Here is a 23074-nt window from a genome sequence, read left to right as displayed (position 1 = left end):
ATTTTGACTTGCTTATCTATTGTCTTTATACAACTGAGTAACTCCTACAGATAATATTAACCCAATAACTTGATTTTCATAAAGGACCTGAGGGGCTACCAGGTCTCAAACAGCCCTATAAACCAAAGATTTAATGATGTTCTGCAGTTTTTAGATTAAATATACTTTGTTAGGCACTAATGTCTTAAAGTTTGGGAAATTTGCATATGTAAAACTTTCTATTTCACTAGAATATGCATCTAAATTAAGTCATCTCTTGGTTCTGTTGTGTACACCACATACACAGATATATATAGACACATCTGTTCAATAAATCATGAGATGCTGACGACAAACTAAAATTCTCAAACTATGAATGTATAACCACACAAGCACATGTGAATCCAATAAGCTGACAATGACAAGGTTCACTCAGGACTGCTTAATTTAGCATATCCACTAATAAACTTTGGTTCAGGGCACCACCTAACGGCAGAAAAAAATTTTTCTTGAATTCTATTCTGCTTTGCTTCCTTTGCTAAGTTTTATATTTTAGTTTACATTGATTTAGAAAATGTTTGCTCTTTATCAACCTATATAAACAGTTTGAAGTTTTCAACTTTCTTAAAAAGATCAAGCCCTTTCCATGCCTACCTTAGAATAAAAAGCTTTTTACAGTGGGAAAATGTGCCAAAGAAATACTCTAAAAGATTATATTCTATCTTTAAATATTTAAATTTAGCCTAATTAAAACGCTCTCATTGAATCATTTTAATTAAGGGTTCTCGAAGGCTTCTATACTCTGTATCTTTATAATAACCACCCAAAATAGTTTATCTTTCTGAAAACATGGTGCTTATTAGAAATATGTAAGCTAACATATCTAATTAGTTGCTAAAATCAACTCCAAATGCATGAATAGTGATAAACACTTTTAAAACTTTACACACTTAATTTTTGTCAAGAAGTGCCTACCTGAACCTAGTGTTTGTTTCATGATTCAACAGAGGCAAAATATCTGGGATAATATAGAGCAGATAAACAATGTCTTAAGAAAAGAAAATTTATTATTTACACCACTGAAATAGTCCCCCATAAGAACAATACATACCATGTTTATTTGAAAGAATCTGATTCCTTTCAAAGAGAAGAACTGTATAAACCAATACTGTCAACACAAAACAGTGGTCACATGACATGTCTGCAGGCACAAGCATTGCAAATAAATTTTTTTTCATCTTATGGCTAGGTATTTTCACTGAAACACAGTGTCTGCACTTCTACAAGACAGAGCTGGAACAGAACAAAAACTTTTTGTTCATGCTTTTCAGGGTTGAACCAGTGATACATCCCACTTGAAAATGTACTGCTTTTCGGACAATGGTTTGAGGCAGGAGTGCTTCTACTTGGCCACCACAAGGAAACACACTCTAGTTCTGTACTTTCATTCCTCAGTCTTATGTTTACTACTTGTCATACTATGACGTATGTGTATCACAGCACACGTTTTCCAGTTTTACTCAAAGAACACTGACACACATACAGACCCAACTGAGACAGGCCAAAATTTAGAAATGTAAGTAGTGGAGTAAGAAGAGAAATTGTGTTTACGACAAAGGAATGAAAAAAAAAAATCTTGGTGATTTTAAGCAAACCAAATTAGGTTCCTTACTAAAAACATTTCTTTTCTTGGTTTTAAACAGAAAAACAGTAGTTTCCAGATGGGTTTGGGCTTAGACAACACATTGAGACAAAAACACGAGACATATTTGTTTCCAAAGTCACAAAATGACATTGTTAAGTATACATTTCTGCCACTTTGTGTCTGTGTGTGGGCAGGGGTACTCACTACTCTATGCTGGAGAAAATATTTTTTAAGAGTTACAGTATAGTCATATGGGGGGAGCTTTTTTCTTCTTTTTTGGCGTATTGCTATGATCTTCAAAAAATATAAAATTAAATTTACAAAAAAACTGGAAGACCAAGTATAAGCAGTTGGTATTTGCTGCAGTGTCCAGCACTATCATAATGATCTTTAGCATAAAAGCGAGAAGTTGTTCCTGGATATCAAGTATCTTCAATAATTGCTAGTACAGCTTATAACTACTGACCTTGCTTCTTTGAGAGATACCTGCAAAAAATCAAAATAAAGATGTCTAAGCTGTATTACACTGAATTCAAGTTAACAATCTAACACTCCTCCCCAAAGAGAGTTGATTATTTTAATAACAAACCTTTTCAAGATAATTAACAGCTGTTAATAATCCCTAACATGCATTAATTATGTGCCAAGTACTATTCTAAATACATGCATTAATTCATTTAGTCCTCACAATATTCTATGAGGAGTTTTCAATGATAATTTATTTCTATTTTACAGTCACAAGAGGTTAAGCAATTTGTCCAAGTTCATACAGCAAGAAAGTGGTAGAGTTCAGATTGAAAACAAGACTCTGGAGGCTGCACCTTGTCACTACATACTGTCTTACTTCCAAATGTGAAACCAATGTATTAGCTAATATTAAAAATTTCTCCCAATTTATCTTCCTGCATAAAGGTAGTGAGCCAAAGCTGCTAAAGAACTCTGATCAAGAGTGTAAAGATGTTAATTAACTAAACAAACAAATTTTTCTTCATATTATTTTATAGGAGTGTGCAAACAAACTAAAATTTTTACATCTCTATTTCTCCCATTTATGAATTACTATACTCAGAGCTATGAGGGTGGAGAAAGAGTTCTTAAAATCAGGAGAGCTAGGTAAGTCTTGATGGTAAAACTTGCTCACACTGGCATCTATTATTCCCATGACTTAGTTATTACACCATTTACAGGAACTGGGGATAAAAGTGACAGTCCTAATATTATGAGACTCTAGTAAGAAGCATATTACAAGTTTATGCAAGTATATATCTAAGTACATAAGTGTACAAGTGATCTGAAAAGCCAAAAGTGTAATTCAGCCAGAGTGTTATATTACATGAAGTTTCTTTTGTTGCTGTATTAATGAAACTCAATCTTTAAAGATCTACTTTGAAAAGAATATTTGCAGTACATAATCCTGTCCACTTCTCCAGAGGTTTTTCCTGCAAAATCTTGATGTTTACAAGCAATCTCTGTGTAGATTTGTATTTAAATTTGTGCTCAGAAAAAAAGACTAGAAGACAAGACACCAAGCTAGTATCTTTCATAATCACAACTGTTTGCCTAAAGGAATTAATTTTCTAATTTCTCCGCTACATAGAGAGGTTACTTGTCATTTTTAACAAAAAAACATTTTAGCATATTTTATTTTATCCTGACATTATTTTACAGTATGAGAACAGGGATTACATTTTCATATGATTCATAAAAGAGTGACCCAATGAATGTTACAAAATAGTTAACAGGTAGCATTAAAAACATGCACTAGCTTCTGAGATCCTCTCTACTAAAGAAGTATCGAAGGTCTTAAGAGATGTGGGTTTATGAACAAGTTAGAGGTTAAGACGAAAGAGAAAAACACTTCCAGGGGAGATGTCACTAGATTACAAAACAGCTTTAGAATTTACCCATTTTAAATAAAAAATAAGAATTACGTGTATACCAGAGTTACCAGACAATTTTTTCATTCATTAATGTACAGACGAAATAAATGAATAAGCAAATGACACTTACCTTTCCCAATATTTGTGATTCAGGTCCAAAAAATCATCTAGTTTTGCTATTTCCTTGAGGTATTGGGTTAATTTTAAAAGTTCTTTGTCTTTATCTCGATTTAGGTGTGCTTTCATAAAAGGTCTTATCTATTAGAAAACAGACATTATCCAACAATTCACACTGCAGTAAGAAAAATAGTACAAACTTGTACATTTAAGTTACAGTCAATGAAATTAATATCACCACGGATGTCAATACTAAGAATTACTTTTATATTATCTCACTGACAGTCACGGTGTGTTTATAATAGAAGACCCCTTCCACCTAATTTGCCTTCTATTAGCCTTTCAGTCTGAACTTGACAACAGCAGCTATCTTACAGCACTTCAACCCTACGTGGATTCTCTACTTTGCAGAACTACTTAAGACTTTTCCCCCTTCTACCTAGTTGCTTCTTACTAATTAAATAATCTCATTCGCATCACTTCATTTATTAAAAAAGTACACAATACAAGCTTGATTTATAGTAGAGTGAGATAAAAGTTTTTAAACCATAAATTTACTATTATAAATAATTTCAAAAGATCAAAACTAATAAAAAATTATCAGACCATAAAATGCAATATTACATATGCATTTAACCCCAGAAGTCCTCCACATAGTTGTTTTATTTTAAAAAAAGAAAAGAAAAAACATTTAAATAAATTTAAAAAATCAACTCTGTATTATAGTACTACAGAATAAAACATCATTATCATATATTAGTATGGAAGAACAAACTAATGCTGAAAGATAAATGCCTGATTATTTTCACATCAGTATTTTTCTATTAAATTTTTATATAACTAAGATATTATGCATTGGTATAACCTGTTTTCACTCATATTTTACTGTATTTTTATTATTAAAGTTTCCATTAAAATATTTTTAATTGTATGAGTTTTCCCATAAAAAGTGGTCATAGTTTCTGAATTTTTAAGTTCAATAAATTTTATTATGATAAAAAGTTCATTTCAAAAGCATGAAAATCAGGATGATGGACAGGGTTGAAGACTATAATTAGTACAGAATTTTATATCTTGACTTGAATGGCAGTTACACAAGTTCTTTGTAAAACAATGTTAAACTCTACATTTTATGTACTTTTCTTTATGTTACAGTTCCAATAGAGTTCTACTTTTTTAAAGAACCTGCTCATCTACATACCACTCAAGATAGCATTTCATAAAACTTTAACTAATTTTAGATGAAATAATGTCTAGGATTTGCTGCAAAATATCAAAGAGAGGAAAACAGTTAAGATATAGAGCAAACATTCATGAATTAACAAGTTGTTTAAACAGGATGATGCATACATGGGGGTTAATTCATACAATTCCAAGCAGTTCTATTTTATGTTTGAACTTCTCCATTAAAAAAAAATTTTTTTTAATCAAACATACTCCTGTAAGAACTGAAAAAATCATTTTAGTAAAATATTAATATATCCTTATTGTGACTGAAAGAAAATGCAAACTGGTCAATTTTACATAGGGACATTTAAAAACATGACATTTGATCATTGTTACAAATTGAGAACAATGAGCCCATGGGAGTGTTACCGTGTCAATCAAGAGTAGAGGTTTAATAAGAATTTTTATATACTTCTGTGTCACGGGAAAAACACAACAACAGCTTGAAATAAACAGAAGAAAATACTGCCATACATCCCAGGTTCTACTTGCATCAAAACAGCTTAGGGCCAAGGACCTCCACAGCTGTGAGTCAGCGGGTGGCTGACTGGCACCAGGAAGAGCTGTCAGAGTCTGCACAGATGCAAGCTCTTGTAGGAGATCCTACTTCCAAACAGGCAGTGCTGCTTCACAGCAGCAGCAGTGACTGCAGGAGATCAAGACTCTCCGCAGGGGCTTGCGTAAGCTCTGCAGCTAGGTATAAACAGGCATGATATCAAAATGTGGTGACATGAGTTTTTGCACAATCCTGGGCAGTACTGTAATATTTTGAGGTATTCCCTCACGTAACCAAAGATTGTAAAAGCAACATATTAACTTCTAAACTATTAATATACAATGTACCAAAGTGATTTCCAGTGTAAAACCAGGAAGAGATTTAGACTGAAAGAGAAAGTACAGTCAATGCCTAGTAAATAAGACTTTCAACCCAAGGCCCTGCTAAGCAACTTTTACTTTCTAAACAATTGGTCTTAAGCACTACTAACAAAACTAAAACCCAAAGATTCTAGATCTAAAAGTTAAACCAGTAAAGTGCAAAAACTGACCTAATTGACTTCAACTGTTTCAGTATAATCACTGCTCCATTCTCAAGAATAATCTAAGTGATCAACATATATTACCCCTATTGCTGCATAACCAAAAAAACATTTTTAGGAACTTAAGAATACTTACATGATCTACATTCCACTTCCTTATATAGATAATAAAAGTGAAGTTCAGAGAAACTACTGTTTATGCATGACCAAAACTCAACTTCCTTAAGTTCAGTACTATATTTGTAACTGACAAAGCCTCCTATGTTATATTTCAAACCTTAAGATCAACAAACTTGTATTATAAGAAGTTAACTACTTCAAAAATAAGCAGTCTTTAAGATCTCTGTGAAATCTTTGAGATTTCTACCAGAAGTATTATGAAACAGTGGTAACAAACACAGAGTTTAAGAGTATTTCTCAATTTCAAAACCACTTCTATGTCAATGTGGGCAGAACATTAATTACTACCTTCTTAAAAGGGGTTTTCAAAAGGAGACATGAGAGAGATTACCTGTAAAATGCTTAAAAATACCTCTCCTGAATTAGAATTTTTGGAGGTGGAAACTAATATATTTTTAGGAACTGCTTCAGTGATTCTACTGAGTACTCTGGTTTAAAAAAAAGAAAATACTGCTCTAAAGTACTAGAAATTTGTATCATCATCTTGCTGTATCCAGAGATGAGGAGGGCCCAAATGTTGGCTGGGAAAATGTTTCTTCTAAAAACACACATGAAAGTAATATTTTTTTTAAAATTTAAGCTCTTCTCAAAAGTCATTCCCTGTCTTACTTACATGCAGAATCCAAGAAAAAACAAAAACAAAACACACACACAAAAACCAAGCTCATACACAACAGAACAGAAAGAACAGATTGGTGGCTGCCAGAAATGGGTAGGTGGGAGAAATGAAGAAGTCAAAAGGTACAAACCTCTACGTATAAAATAAGTCATGGGGATATAAGGTAGAGCATAATAACTATAGTTAATAATACCTTACTGCATATTTGAAAGCTGCTAAGAAGGTAGATCTTAAACGTTCTCATCACAAAAAAAAAAAAAAAAACTCTGTATGGTGACAGATCTGTGGTGATCATTTCACAATATATACAAATATCAAATCATAAATTATATTGTACACCTGAAACTAATATTATACCTCAACCAAAAAAAAAATTTTAATCATTCCCTGAATACCATGATTTTACCTCCTTTCCAGTACAGATACCTTTGGTTTCATACAAGATTCAGCTTAGATCAACTGAATCTTTGCTCAAGACTGAAGAATGTACTTTTGTGTCTTATACCTGGTAAACCACATAGGGGAAAAGCACTTCTCCTAAAGCCTCAAACAGAAATCATTTTTAAAGGGGAACATAACCACCAATCTACCCCTAGAACTTCTCTTCCAAGTCAACAGTTTTTATATTTGTGACAATTCACTGCCTAGATTAATAAAAATTCCCTCAACTATCCTCCTTATACACCAAAGACCACATCAATAGTCTACAAGGATAGCTTCAAAAATGTATCTGCTTCAAGTTTTTCTCTTGTTTTTTAAAGTCATCAAGAATTCAGCTTGTGGAAAAGTTTAGGACTGAGATTAAAAATATCTTAGTGTCAGGATTTACACTTCAAATGGAGATTTCATTTGCATTAGTACCATAATATAAAGCTCTCTTTTCCGTTTTCATATTGTACTGACACATAGGCAGCCACAGGTACCAAAATTTTAAGTTTCAATTTCTCTCTTACCAATTTTACACTGCTCAGACAGTAAAGAACCTGCCTGCAATGAGGGAGAGCTGCTTCGATCCCTGGATTGGAAAGATCCCCTGGAGGGCATGGCAACCCACTCCAGTATTCTTGCCTGGAGAATCATTATGGACAGAGGAGCCTGGCAGGTTACAGTCCATGGGATCACATAGAGTAAGACATGACTTAAAGACTTAACAACAACAATCTTTAAATCCTTAATCCAACAATGTCTGATGCTTTCACTTTTGCTGCTGAAAGTCAATGTCAGTAAGCTCATGTTGTTCCTCAGAGCTAACTGAAAATAAAACATCTAGATGAGTTGGTTAACCAAGGAGATACCATGTGAGAGAGAAAATGTTCAATTTTATATGAATTTTTCTAAACATATGTTTTTCTTGCCAACACATTACCTGAAAAAATTTATGAAATTCAATAGTGCTAAAGTTCTACTGCATATACCAGCATATATGAGAATAGCAAGTAAATTATGTCTTACCTTTAGTCCATTCTGTGGGTTCATAAGAAAATTTCGTCCTATGTCATCAAACATGATGGTGTTTTTCTTGCTGTAAAACTCCGAAAACTTTCCCCATATAACACCAAGAGGCTTTACCTTAGAATAAAAACTTAGATTTAACTCAAATTTCATAAATAGTTCATCCTTTCTTAGAAGCAAAAATACTGCAAAATGCCTACAGAACTATGCCAGAGTGTTCCTTTACCACAAGACAGTGATGGCTGGCTCTGTGAACAGACCAGAACTGAGAGGCAACACACTTTAAGAGACAATGTATCTCCCAATGTTAACTTCTGAAAGGTCTGCTTATGTCTAATGGAACTAAGCCCATTATAACACTTTCAATAATTTTAACCAGAAGATTTGGGATCAAAATAAGAGTATTTAATTTAAAAAATAAGAATCTAGTAATTATTTAGAGTCTGCTGAGCAGTCTTATGTCCCCAGGTTTCACTTGGTGTCTGTTTTCAAAACTAGCAAACCTTAACAACAATGTATCTTGCTCTTTTACTACAATATTTAAATATTTTATAAAGCAAAAATTGACTTTCTCTTTAGTTCAGTAGTACAGAGGCACAATTTCTAGAGCATTTGACTGCTTAACTTCAAGAATACCATAATTTGTAAATTCTTGCTTGTATTTCTGAATTCTTAAAATGAGCCTTCAAAAAGATAATCCCTCAGATATTTATATCTGTAGATACTTGCATAAATTCTCTGTAAGACCACATGAGAAGTAATAGTGATTGCCTATAGGAAGAAGAGTTAAATGGCTGGAAGGTTCAGGACGGAGGAAGACTTTTCACTACATATTTGTGAATCATGTGAACATTTTATACATTCAAAAAAAAGTTTTAATACACAAACTTTTAGAAGTTAAAAGTTTTTTCTTTTAGAAGAAAAAGTACTTTTTGCTGAATGCAAGAGTCTCATTTGTGATACGAGATTACATGCTATTAATAATAACTGAAATTAAATGGTAATAAATAAATGGTGATTAAGAGTCGTCATTTTAAAATGTTTTCTTTTTTTCCTTCTATAATTTATTTTAATATGGAGAAAGTCTCTTTTCCTATCTTAGTGTTCTTGCTACTACAAAAAATGTTATTGAAATATTTTAATTTCACTAAAATTTTATTTGCTGTATGTGTTTGCACTATCTGTTTGCTACTGAAACAAATCCCCCGAATACTTGAAGACAAATATATTGGAACTAAAACAATAAACCAGATTTTTGGTTTTCTTAGCCAACATAAAGTCTCATGAAATAAAACAAGAGCTTTATGACAGCCAGGGTTAGCAATCCCACATCCTCTTAAATAGAGCTGTCATTTTGTAATTAAGTCAAGCACTATATGTTCCCCAAAACATGTGCTACTTTGTTCTCAATTAGAGAAGTAACATTGCTGACCACAGGGGAAAAAATTGTGAAAACACAAAAAAGGACAAAGAAAAAATTTTAAATATCTATAATCCAGTTAGTACCAAAGATTACAACTAGATATTCCAGTATATTTACCTCCAGTCTTTCTGATAAACAGCGGCAGCCTCAAAGAGTTCACAGATCTTTTGTTAAGCTAAGGGAAACCCTGAACCAAACAAAGGTTAAAAAACTATTTTCTAACAGTTTGAAAATATCGCTAAAATATTTCTTTCACTTTAATAATATATCATGAAAAAATTTTAAAGCACTAAATACTACATCAAATAGTTAGCTGCATTCCATTAAATGGGTGAACAAAAATCTATACAATCAACTATTTACTATGGTGGGGATTTGTTTATTGAGGATTTCTTTTTATTCCTTTTTCATTATTAGAAACATTCCTATGCTTAACATTTGCCACACTTCTTTTCCCTGTTTAGATTTAGTAAATGTACCACTTCAGCAGATAATAAATTACATTTTCTCCTGATGTGTATTTAATTTCCTTTACTGAAAAATCCCCATGCACATAATTTGACTTATGATGGACAATACTGTCTCTTAAAATTTTCCTAGTTTGCTAAGTTCTCCCCAATTCCAATTACTCTGTGTTTCCAAAAGGCATGGAACCAAGTGTTCTCATCTCTTTATTCCCAACAGTGCCCACTGTAGGGTTTTGCAGATACTAGAAGTTCATAATATGACTAGTTACTTGATGCGTAAACAAAGTGAAGAACCTTAATCTTTTTAAGCATAAATCTTTTTTGATTGTTCTTATTTTCTTTAGGCCTTCACATGTCACCCCAAAGACATGCATCATGATGTATCTGCTTTTATTTATCAGTTTCATATAGGCCAAGACAAGTATGTTCTGGTCTGTTTCTACTATCCTCCCTGAAGATATCCAGTATTTTTTCTCATCTACTCTGTCTCCTCTACATTGTCAGAGAAGGCAATGACAAGCCACTCCAGTACTCTTGCCTAGAAAAATCTCATGGACAGAGGAGCCTGGTAGGCTGCAGTCCATGGGGTCGCTAGGAGTCAGACAGGACTGAGAGACTTCACTTTCACTTTTCACTTTCATGCATTGGAGAAGGAAATGGCAACCATTCCAGTGTTCTTGCCTGGAGAATCCCAGGGACGGGGGAGCCTGGTGGGCTGCCGTCTATGGGGTCACACAGAGTCGGACACGACTGAAGCGACTTAGCAGCAGCACTCTGTCTTTGGCAACACTGTGCTGCTATCATCATGGGACAATTAACCATGACTTTTCCTGACAGCCCTTCCTTAAGCTTCTTAATTTTGTCACTAAAATTCAAATCTATAACCTGAAATACAGCTTCCTCCATCAAAACTCAACTGACACTTTATTATCCACTTGGATTTCTAAACTCTTTGTGTAGTTTATTCCATCAATATAAACGCAAATAGTATATCAGAAAACAAGCAAGTCTTTAAATAGAAGAAAAATGACTTCTTACATCTATTAATCCTCTCCTCGGAGTATGCACTGTTATCATAGCAGCACTGTCCAACATGAAGGTAATCTTGTAGTTTGCATTTGTACTCACTCCCAGCTCCTATAAATATAAATGTTCACATAGTTAAAATATAATAATGTGGACAATCCCACGCTTTATGAATAGTCCAGCATAATTTCCCATTACACCATTTTTCTATCCCCCTGGCTACCACATCTTGATCAACAACTGGCAAGCATTTTAGTTTCACTAAGCAGATTGAGTAAATGGTAGTCCAAAGAACCCTAGTCTATTTAGCTTCCAAATGAGGGGCCCTTTTCAATGTATTACCAGAAACAGGTTACTTCCTAATTCACTATTTTAGAAGAGCATCACTCCTTTAAGCATCACACACCAGACAAAAGAGGAAAATAACGTGTTAGCGTAAAATGAGGGAAAGAGGAACAGGAGCTTTGCTGTATTTTATCTTGAAAAAGACATAGGTAGGTAATCAAAGCAAATCACCACTAAGCAGACTTCAAAAACACCTCTAACTCCGGATATTGGCATTTGTTTTGCTACTAAATTTCCTCCAATGACAATGAAATTAATTCAGAACTTTCTAAAAAGACAAAATGCAGTTTCAAAATGTTCTTAAATGGATTGTTTTCTAACACTTACTTTCATTTTAGCTTCAATCCACTTCATATTTGTTGCAGCTAAAACATGAGGAATGATAACACAATATATATGAAAAGTTTGAACTTAATTTAAAAAATCTTTCTTCTGTATAAATTAGTTTCTAAGCAATACTAAAAGTTCAAATACACCACAAATAATCCCTAGCATAATTTATGGTTAATTTTCATTTAATTACTTATAAAAACAAACTTATTTTACTGTGTCTTCAAGACAACAATTTTTAACTTTTCTCTAAAAGATACCAGTCACCAATGCTCAAAGGAACTCTGAACCTAGGAAATCCATAAATCAAGCCCTAATCACCCTTTTAAAAACAGCCCTGCTACTATCCTCCATCAATTCTAAACTGGAATTTAGGGTGCCTGGATCTCCGTTTTTTTTTTTTCTATGTTCCCCCTGCCAGGTAACATACAGGTGGGGGCAGGGGGGGGGGGTTGTGTGGGCGTGTATATGTATGTATGTCAATATAAGCAGATGAATATCTATGCATGTCAATATAAGCTTATGAAAATTAGAATTTTTCCAGGTCCAGCAAACTTAGTGATCACTGAGTCCAGCAGCTTTTAACAAGTCTGAGACAACTAAATTCATAAACTGCATCTATGTCATGTACCTGCTCACTATCAGTCACCAACCACTTGAGATCACTGACATTAAAATTCAACCTTCAGCTTCAGGTGCATTACTCATCTCAAGTTGCTGGACTTAAACTACATAGGTATTACAGAGTAAAATATTTCAAAAGGGAAAAAGGAGTTCAATTATTTAAAGTGTGTATACACATGCATGTATGTTATTTTTTAAGGGCAAATGAGGTACCTAAGTTCTCGGAATAAAAGTCTTTAGCACACATAAAAGAACCAAAATCACCTTACATGCAAAACTGGTCAGCTGAACTAAAATTTTAGAGAATGATGTGTCTACAATGACAACAAACCATGTGATAGGGAAAAATAATATTTTAACTCAGTGTATATTTTGAATCTGTAATTCCCAGATGAAAAACAGAAATATTCTCAGCTAATAAAAAGGATTTCTAACTATTAAGCAATTATTACATCTCAGACACATTACTAGTTGCTATATTAATATTTTATTCTTGTAACTATCCTGTAATATAGGTTTCCTTATATTCATTTCTCAGATGAGGAAGCTAAGGCTCAGAGCAATTAACTGACCTCCCCAGAATCAGTAAGGTCAGAGCAAGAATTAAAACCTTAGTCTACTTAGCTATAAAATGAGATGCTCTTTTCAATGTACTACTATGAAATTTATAAAAATAGCCTATTTTAAACATATGATTGTAAAAAGTTCTCAAAATCCCTAAGTCTACTCTAATAACATTTAGAGGATAAATGTTTTACTCAAATGTCATCTCAGAAGTCAGAATTGCTGAACACAAAACTGTTTTTCAGGAAGCTTTCTCCTCTGTATCTTAAAAATCAGAAAATTATATATTTAACTATATATTTAGTTATAATGGATATGTACTCATGTTAGTACTAAACTATTGAAATACTCTGATTATAAGAGAAAATACAAAGGAAATTTACAGACTAGAGAAGTATGTAGCCTCTATAATCAGTAACCTAGTACAGTTAAATGTACCATCTTTAGCTGATGGGAGTTTATTTAATTCACAATTAGGATAGCTCTTCTCTGACATTGCCAAGAGAAAACTTAAAATGTTTATGGGAAAGTGAGATGTAAATCAATACACCACTCCCCTTTCCTTTTCAGAAAATCATGCCACAAAAATGCAATGTCACCTCAACTGAACAGTGTGCTCAGTAATGCAGTAAATTTACTTTTCTGGAGAAAACTCACTCTTATCACAGACCTGTACGTTCCTGGAATGGCAGACCACAACTTGAGTCATACTGCTTTAGCACACTTATTAATTTTCCCTAAGTAAATTCACATTGCCTTTATTTCTGAACTATATCACTGTAAATTTTTTTTAATACGTATGTTTCTCCAGTGTTCTGAGACTAGAATAATGAAGAAAAGAGAAAGCAACAGCATACTAAAACATCAGAGTCTATAGTAAATATCAGAAAGAAAAGATCCTTATCAAAGTGTGGTCTTGTAAAAACAGGCCTTTTTATTTCACACTATAAACTACTCTCTTCCTATATTTAAGTATTTCAGTGGTATTGGCAAATACATGTATACGTTTACACTGTGATGAATGAAAGTATCAAACATGCTTCATCAGAAATTTGCAAAATAAAATTTAAGTCACATTTTATAAAGCAAAGTAATATAAGCAACAACCTTATTTTCATGAAAATCTAAACAAGAAATACAGCTTACACCAAATAACAATGTCATAATCCTCATATGCAGATGTTAGGAATTCATGAAGATATGGCCGCATTAATTCTACCCCAGTCTCTGCACAAGACCTATGGTCTAAAATAAAATCAATTAGAGAGGATGATTAGTTTATTATCATGGACAAGTATCTAATATAGATTAAACTTCTGAAATATAACAGAAACACTCAAAATACTAAGTACTTCAGACTAACTTCTACCAGCTGACAGAGGGACATCTTCAAAGCACACAATTCAGTATTCTTGCAATCCAACTTTAACTGATCAATTCTGTTCAATTTGCAAAGAGCCAATACCTAGAATTCAGGCTTATATAATAAACAGTAAGTTTTCTTCTCTTCTAATCTCTAAAACATAGATCTTATTTTAGGACATGAAAAACAAACTAGGGCCAGATATACTCACTTTTTAGCCATTCACCTTCCAAATACAATCATATCTCACCAAAATAACAGATTCAATTAATTTACTAATCAAATTTTAAAATAAATGTACACTAACTTATGACATGTACTTAAAGGTTAGGATTAGAGGTAAATATGCTCATTTTAATGTCAGGAGTTATCCAATTATTTCTGGCAATATTAAAGGATGAAATGAACATCTTTTTTTGTTGACATGAAATATCAAATGTCAAATTCTTAAATTCAAGAATCTGTCTTGAACATAATAGAAAACCAGGAATAAACTATCAAAAATGATTTTTAAATAATCCTCATAAAATGTTAATAAATAGGTAATGGCTTTATTAAATTATCACATATTCATAAAATCATAGAAAATCACCAGACCAAAAAATACATATATTTAACTCACAATGAATACAAAATGACTAAAATGTTGACTGTATCATTAAGTAAACATGAAAAGGATATACATATAAACATCCAGGAAATTAACACATAAAAAAAGATCTCTGGATCTTGGGATTACATATGACTTCTTTTTTTGCTTGCAATAAATGATTTACTTTTAAAATAAAAAGAAATGCTTTAAGTAATTCATAGTGCAAGGAAAAAACAAAAGGGGAAAATGCTGTTAACGGGTAACAGATGATGAAGCACAGTTTCAGCTGACTTACCAAATAATGTATAGTCAACATCTAGTACCAAAAGTTTTTTCCCTTCCCTGGGAGGATTCAAAATTTCCACTTTGTACTCTTTTACTCTGCGGGAAATTTTCAGTAGGTTTTCCTCCCTAATGAAAAATAAAATCAGATGAAAGATTTACTTTCTCTTGTATTACAACCAATTCCCTTTGATGATGAAAAGCACTCACCTATTTTCTACTTCAACTACTTCATCTTCAATATCAAAGTCATTAACAACGTCATCATTGTCAGGAGGTGGACCTAAGACATCTTCCTATTAAAACGAAAAACAGTATTGCTTTACCATATTCTCTTCAACATAACAAATAAATGCATAGCATAAAAAATTAAGAGGTACAAATTGAGTCCAAAAGTCTTGCAAGCACACGCTATGGGAAAACATCCACATTTTATGTATGTTCACTGGGCAGACATACCACGTTAAATTTCACCATTATCACTACTACTATACTAAAAGCTGCCTGTGTACACTGTCAAGTTGCCCAGTGTTTGCTTTCTGCTGAGTTAATACCACATTCACTGTGCAGTTTTTACTTTCTATTGACTATTAAACTGACAGTTTTACCACAATTAAAACTATGATGTAACAATGTGATATAAATCATAATATCTTCAAAGGGAGAGCTTCCTCGGTGGCTCAGTGGTAAAGAATCCACCTGTAATGAAGGAAACGTGGGCTTGATCCCTGGGTCGGGAAGATCCCCTGGAGGAAGAACTGGCAACCCACTCCGGTATTCTTGCCGGAAAAATCCCACGGACAGAGGAGTCTGGAGGGCTATAGTCGTAGGGTCGCAAAGAGTCGGACATGACTGAGCGACTAAGCATGCACGCATCTTCAATGGGACAAATGTAACAAAAGTAAACATTTACCAAGCTCTCCTCACGAGTTCCCATCATCATGATTTTAGTATTTGGTTTCAGTTTGAGAGCTCCAAGCTTAACATCATTTTCTGCAGGTTTGCCTACAATACAAGCAAATGACTGTTTTCTCACTAAAGTTCACGTGCTGGTTTCACTATCCCATTATATAAAATCCTAACATTAAAAGATTCCACAGCAGGTTCTTTTCCCTGAAATTAATAAACTATCACTGCTGAATTAGCAGTTTCTAACACACTATGAAGAGCGATTAATACAAGGTTGGGTTTTTTTCCCCCAACTACATCTTCAAGGAACATATTTAATTCAACTAACTAAATAAACTCATGTTTTATTCTTATTCTGTTGTTCAAGATGAAGATAACTGTTTTCCAGAAAGTCCTGAAAACTGAGTGCCTAGGATAACTGTAGTTTTACTGCTTTTCAGAACTCACTCTTCAATGATAAAACAAACACAAACACCTTAAAAGTACCTTTTAACTGAATATGAACATTGCTGATAATTTCTAAATTGTTATTACTTTCAAAAGAGAAAAGTTAATTTGGAGAGAGTAAAAGGCCCAAGCTGTAATGAAAAGACTGTACTAGAAGACAGATATTACAAATTACACTCTTTACCTAGGACTTTCATGTCCAAGGTTTAACAAGCAAACATCAACTGTCAGAGGAAATCAAAAGTAATCTTAATAGTGGTGTTATTTCCAAGTATCCTTAAATATTCTTACTTGTATCACTAAAATAATTTAAGGGATATCAAAGAAACCTCCAAAAAAACAAAAAACAAAGAAACCTCCGGGGGAAAGATTTATTAAGGTGAACTGATAATAGCTAATGTAAAGATTTATAAATATATCAATGCAATAAATTTGAAGAAGGGAGAAAATTACCTTTAACTTTGAGCCCAAGTAACTTCTGGCGTTCTGGTAGCACTCCCGTAAGGGTCTTGAGAAACTGTTTGAGATCCAGCACAGTATCATCTTCCGAAAGTGTGGTCACTGAATATTCCTGTCCACCCCATTTTACAATGATAGGAAGAGCCATCCTTGAAACATATGATAAGGCAGCTTTCCTTCTGAAAAAGATACCTAGAAAGAAAGCCATAAACATGTTGAAACAGACATACCAAAGATGGTCATACAGCAGAAACTAACACAATGTTGCAAAGCAACTATATTCAACAAAAAATTTTAAAAAGATGTATCGAAGCTCTAAGCTTTATAAACTGCATCCTTTGAGTCCTATTTTACAACTTGATAGTAGAGAAACAGGATTTTCTACTTATAGAAATGTTATCAGAACACCAAAAGTTATTAGGAGTCAAAGTTAAAATTCCTCCACGTTCCCAAATTTTAGCTTAGTTACAACCCTCTAATATTCTATCAGATTATTCCTGTTTGGAAAGCTGCAATCATGAGCTACATATTTCTCCCTCTCTGATCAGGTTTATGCTACAGGCAAGTTCCTCCATGATGGACCATTCATGTTCATTTACCATTTGCAAGGTAGGACAGGGAGTTGTTAAGAGCACAAATTCTTGAGTCAGATTACCTGGGGTTGGAGTTCAGGAATCCCACTTATTAGCTATTTAACCTTAGAAAGTTAATTGACTCTTAATGCCTAGGTTTCCTCATCAGTAAAATAGGGATGCTAATACTACCTACTTCTCAAGGTTCATGAGAAGTTAATTTTTGTAAGTCACATACTACCTGGCACATAGGTAGCACTATGCAAGTAAGTAATTGGTTAAATAGTTTCAAAAACTAGAACTGAAGTGTTTTAGGCACAGCATTAAACAAATGGTAAGTGGCCATTATTTATTTCAGATTTAATAAACAAGGCTTCCCTAATAGCTCATTTGGTAAAGAATCCGCCTGCAATGCAGGAGACCCCCGTTTGATTCCTGGGTCGGGAAGATCCACTGGAGAAGGCATAGGCTACCCACTCCAGTATTCTTGGGCTTCCCTTGTGGCTCAGCTGGTAAAGAAACTGCCTGCAATGCAGGAGACCTGGATTCGATCCCTGGGTTGGGAAGATCCCCTGGAGAAAGGAAAGGCCACCCACTCCAGTATTCTGGCATAGAGAATTCCATAGACTGTATAGTCAGACACAACTGAGCGATTTTCACTTTCAGTTTTTCACAGGGGATGAGATGGTTGCATGGCATCACTGACTGGATGGATATGAGTTTGAGCAAGCTCCGGGAGTTGGTGATGGACAGGGAAGCCTAGCGTGCTGCAGTTCATGGGGGTCACAAAGAGTCAGATACAACTGAGTGACTGAACTGAACTGAATACACAGAACAGTTTTTACACAATCTCATTTAACAAGGTTGTTTGGTAAGAACTGTCTCTCTTTCACTGTGAAGGAAACAGGAGTTTAGAAGTGAAATGAAAGTCGCTCAGTTGTGTCTGACTTTTTTCGATCCCACAGACTATACAGTCCATGGAATTCTCTAGGAGTTCAGAGAAGTTATGTAATTGGCTCATGCGCAAACAGCTGATAAATGAACAGGTCTTCTGACTAAATCTCAAGTTTCTTGCCCTTGTGTCTCTCTTGAATTGAACTTAAGGTACCAAAGATCAGTAAATACAAAACCCGCAGGCACAGATAAAGTACACAAAGATTATACAGCAGCTGCCACTCATCAAGGATAGCAGGTAGGTCTTCCCCGCCATAAAGCTTTCTACCAGTTTTCGTGTTTGTTCCCCCAACAGGTCAGAGAACTAGATTTTTTTCATCTCAAAGTAGTGGTATTTACAAATGCCGTCATAATATATTTAACACAACATTTGACTGCACTCTTCAAGTATTACAACCAACAACAAGAAAGAAGGCAAATTCTGAATCTTAACATGCAAATGTAATTTGGAAACTCAAGATGTCTTCAGCATGCCCATTAGAAAAGAGCACCATAAATTCACTTACATTCATTCTATGTTTATAACCTGCTCTACTAAAACTTTAAAGAAGGTATGCTACTTTAGAGCAATGTATTCTATTTGGCAAGAACGTGCTCTAACAAATGCTATACTCCTCAAAAAAAAAAAAAGCCAAATAAGCCTTTTGTGTCAAACAGAAATACCATTTAAATATTATTTTTCTGTGAGAAGTGGAAATAAAAATGAAAACTTACAAGAGCTAGGAATGCAAATAGCGCTAATACAGCACGTTGCATTGGGCAGAACAAAACATTTGAAGCGAGATCACCTCAACTCTAGGTGGATGCAGACAAATCACTGTGCCTCTAGATGAGTGTTCTCAAAGTGTGGTCCCCAGACCATTCAACAGCACTGACCCCACTTGGTAACTTGTTAGAAATATAACTGGGCCTGGAGAGAAGAGACCTAGCAATTTGTGTTTTAACAATCCCTGTTCCCACCCTCCCCCCATCTTTGAGGCACGTTAAAGTTAGAGAGGCTCTTCAATTTTCTCAGACTTAAAAAAGAAAATGTGCCAGATGGCATGGGCTCTGCGTGCTTAGTAAAGCAGTATACAAATGTTACATATCACCCATGCCACAAGGGGATTTCCAAACTGACAACTGCTCTAAAGGACTAGGCACAACAAAACAAATACCATAAAAAAGTTTAATGCAAAAGCCCTTAAAACTGTTTTTCAAAGTTATACTGAACTTTACTCCTTGAATAGTTAGATCATTCACAAGAATGGAGCAATGCAATGCAAATGCATGAGTCATTTTCTGTTTTCACACTTGGCCTTTTCTTACACAATTCTAATGTTTTGTGTCATTCCAGATATCAGATTTATAAAGCAAAAAACGAGTTTGAGGGTAGGGACGGCGATCAAACCCAAATAAGTTAGCAAGGAACATACCTTTAAGGTGGTGAAACTACGGCCAAGAACGGCTGTTTGGATAAATTCTTCCAACCTAACATACAGTGGTGACTTGTCTAGCCAAGGTAGTAATGTTTACCACGACAACAGCATTAAGCCGCGCACTAACAGCCATGACAGCACTTATAAGCAATACAAATGGTGGTGAAAATAGAAAAATTATAATATGCTCGACAATTTTATTCATTTAATCTTCACAATCCTAAACTGACAACTATTGTCTTCACTATACAGACTAGAAATTTGAAAAAGAAGAAAAACAAGCTGCTCCAGACCACACAACTAAAAAGTAGCAAAGGCAGTCAATTTGAAAGGACCTTCAGCCTAAGTTAACACCTTAGGAATTGAGGGGAATTAACTTTTCAAGCTGCCTAGTAAAGCGTAACAACTGAAGTACTGTCAACTCGTTCTCTGGACAGCACGGCTGCAGCAACTGCGAGCGAGTGCAGAGGAGAGAGCTGTGGGCTTCGAAGCGGCAGCTAGGGGACAGCACAGAAGGCAGGCAGAGACCCCCAAAACCCAAAAGGGCTGGGATACGTTCAACAGGGAGGGGTAAGAAATGGACAAAGCCCAGTCGAGGGAGGAATGAGACGGGAGGACGCAAAAACCCAAAGAGGTGCGGAAAGCCCTCCAACCAGGCGAGGAGGCTGGATGCGAGGGTGGCGGCCCCTGTGATGAGCGGGCCGGGGCCGGAGGCCTGGGTCGCGTACGGACCAGGGCAGCCGCGGGCGGGACGCCCTAATGCAGCCCCAGCCGGCCTGCCAGGCCACAGTGAAGGTCGCGCAGCGAGGACAGCAAAGGTGCGGTCCTCCAGCCCAACCGTGTTTCGGCGGGCAGTGGGCAAGGATGCCCAGAGTCCCCTCACCTGGAGCACAGCGGAACCGACAACAGCGGATGCAAGAACCGACCGCAGAGAAACCCACGGCGACCGGAAGTGAGAGGCGGGGACCGGAACCGGCTAACGAACCGGAAGTTAGGGTTTGAAACGGAAGCGCGCCAGAGACGGGACAATCTCTTCCTTTGTTTCTCTTCGGGTAGTGATACTACATAGTCGCCGCCAAGAACTGCCTCACCGCGACGAGGGAAGCAGGCCTTTCGGAGAATGTGACCGCTGTACACACGCCTGCGACGCCTGGCTGGCTGCGGGCCCTCGCCAGTTCTGCGCATGCGTCCCGCTGGCGGGCTCTTGAGTTAGGCGGGAGTCGCGGGAGTATGACGTCTGTGGTATTATTTCGACAAAGTCGAAGCTGGTTCGGAGGCAGTGCGCTGGCTTACTCAGGTGAACGGAGATCCTCGTGGGAGACGGGCCTGGGACTCGTGTGGCTTTGTCATGTTCCGAATGAGGCCTGAAAGGTGATGTTTGAGGACTGAGGACTTGAGAACTCGACCTGTCACCAGGGGCCACCAACACTAGTAATTTCAGGAGTTTAGAATTCTACCCGTTTTACCCAATCCCAGAAGAAACAGGATCGTCAGGAAAGGGGCAAGCCCAAGTCTCAGAGAACCATGCAAGCAGATCTCATTATAAGAGCTGCCATCGAGATTACTGTGGTCTTGTATCGAAATATGTCTACCTGCCCATTGCCACCTCCATTACGTTTTCCCTCATAATGCTAAGAAAGCCAATTACAAACCCTAACAAAAGAATTACAGACTTTAATGAAAATTTGGAGCAACCGCTGTCTGGTACAGCGAACTCCCAACGTGCATCCTTTTAAGTAGGAAAATAATAGTAATTGCTCACTAGATTATTGTCTGTGGCGGCATATGTATTAGGCTTTGAAAAGGAAGGAAAAGGTGAAAATAATATTGGCCCCTAAGTATGCACTAGTCGGGGCTTCCCTTGTGGCTCAGCTGATAAAAGAATCCGCCCACAGTGTGGCAGACCTGGGTTGGGAAGATTGCCCCGGAGAAGGGAAAGGTTACTCACGCCAGTATTCTGGCCTGGAGAATCCCATGGACTATACAGTCGCAAAGAGTCGGACAGGACTGAGCGACTTTCACTCACATGCACTAGTCGAATTACTTGTATTTTTCTTTCTTCTTCATAGCTTGTAACTGATCCGTGTTTCCCTTTTGGCTGTTGGAAAGGGAACAAAGAGCCAGGTTTTGTGTCTTAACAGTTTTTAATGAAGATACACAAACTCTGTTTTCCTCCCCTTTTTTGGTAATTCTTATAGCACTAGGAATGATATCTGTCCATTTTTTTAAAATGAAGCATATTTGCAATAAGAAGTATTCCCTCTAATTTTCAAAAAATAGGAAAGGGAAAACTCAAAAGAACTTGTACAAAAGTCACTTATTAGCAATCTAGCTAAAGAGAGGGTCAAAAGACAAAAGGCCTAGGCAATGAATTACAGTTTCTTTCACCCCAATGTATTTTGCTTTATTCACGTTCTAAACAGCTCCTTAAGCTATAGTTTTTGCAGTAGTCATATGTGGTTGTAAGAGTTGGACTGTGAAGAAAGCTGAGCGCCGAAGAATTGATGCTTTTGAACTGTGGTATTGGAGAAGACTCTTGAGAGTCCCTTGGACTACAAGGAGATCAGTCCTGGGTGTTCTTTGGAAGGAATGATGCTAAAGCTGAAACTCCAGTACTTTGGCCACCTCATGTGAAGAGTTGACTCATTGGAAAAGACTCTGATGCTGGGAGGGATTGAGGGCAGAAGGAAAAGGGGATGACAGAGGATGGGATGGCTGCATGGCATCACTGACTCGATAGACGTGAGTTTGAGTGAATTCCGGGAGTTGGTGATGGACGGAGGCCTGGCATACTGTGATTCATGGGGTTGCAAAGAGTCGGACAGGACTAAGCGACTGAAATGAACTGAACTGAAACAGCTTCTTGGCAACTTAATATTTTTGCCATTGCAGTTAGAGAAGATTGTTTCTGTTAACATCAGTTAAAAACATTTCTAACTTTTACTATTTCTAAGCAACAAAATGCGCATGGAGGTTCTTTTTAATCACAGAATAGCCATTGTACAAAGGGTCTGATAAGTCTCATTACTAAATGTAAATAATTTAATAATTACAAATTATCTAACCAAGTGTTGAACAATAGTATTTCTCAGAGAATAATGGTTGTGGAGTATTTTACAAGTGGTTCCTGTAGCAGATGATTTTTAATTATGCCCATACCTCA

General features: G+C 35.7%; 1 protein-coding gene across 1 annotated transcript; it reads right to left on the bottom strand.

Moving 5' to 3' along the window:
• Positions 1-1177: 1177 nt before the first annotated feature.
• On the bottom strand, positions 1178-20839 carry UBLCP1 (ubiquitin like domain containing CTD phosphatase 1). The gene is made up of 11 exons (XM_052643933.1): positions 20795-20839; positions 16962-17159; positions 16066-16157; positions 15363-15448; positions 15166-15281; positions 14062-14160; positions 11725-11762; positions 11065-11163; positions 8137-8253; positions 3635-3762; positions 1178-2110 (listed from the first exon to the last, which is right to left on the bottom strand). Exons 2-11 carry the CDS (start codon positions 17113-17115, stop codon positions 2083-2085), a joined length of 957 nt encoding a protein of 318 aa, XP_052499893.1. The 5' UTR covers positions 17116-17159; positions 20795-20839; the 3' UTR covers positions 1178-2082.
• Between the last annotated feature and the right edge of the window lie 2235 nt (positions 20840-23074).

Source organism: Budorcas taxicolor, chromosome 7, assembly GCF_023091745.1.
Source record: "Budorcas taxicolor isolate Tak-1 chromosome 7, Takin1.1, whole genome shotgun sequence".
Classification (NCBI taxonomy): domain Eukaryota; kingdom Metazoa; phylum Chordata; class Mammalia; order Artiodactyla; family Bovidae; genus Budorcas; species Budorcas taxicolor.
The sequence above is the reverse complement of the archived record's forward strand: the minus strand, read 5'-3'. Positions and strand labels throughout refer to the sequence as shown.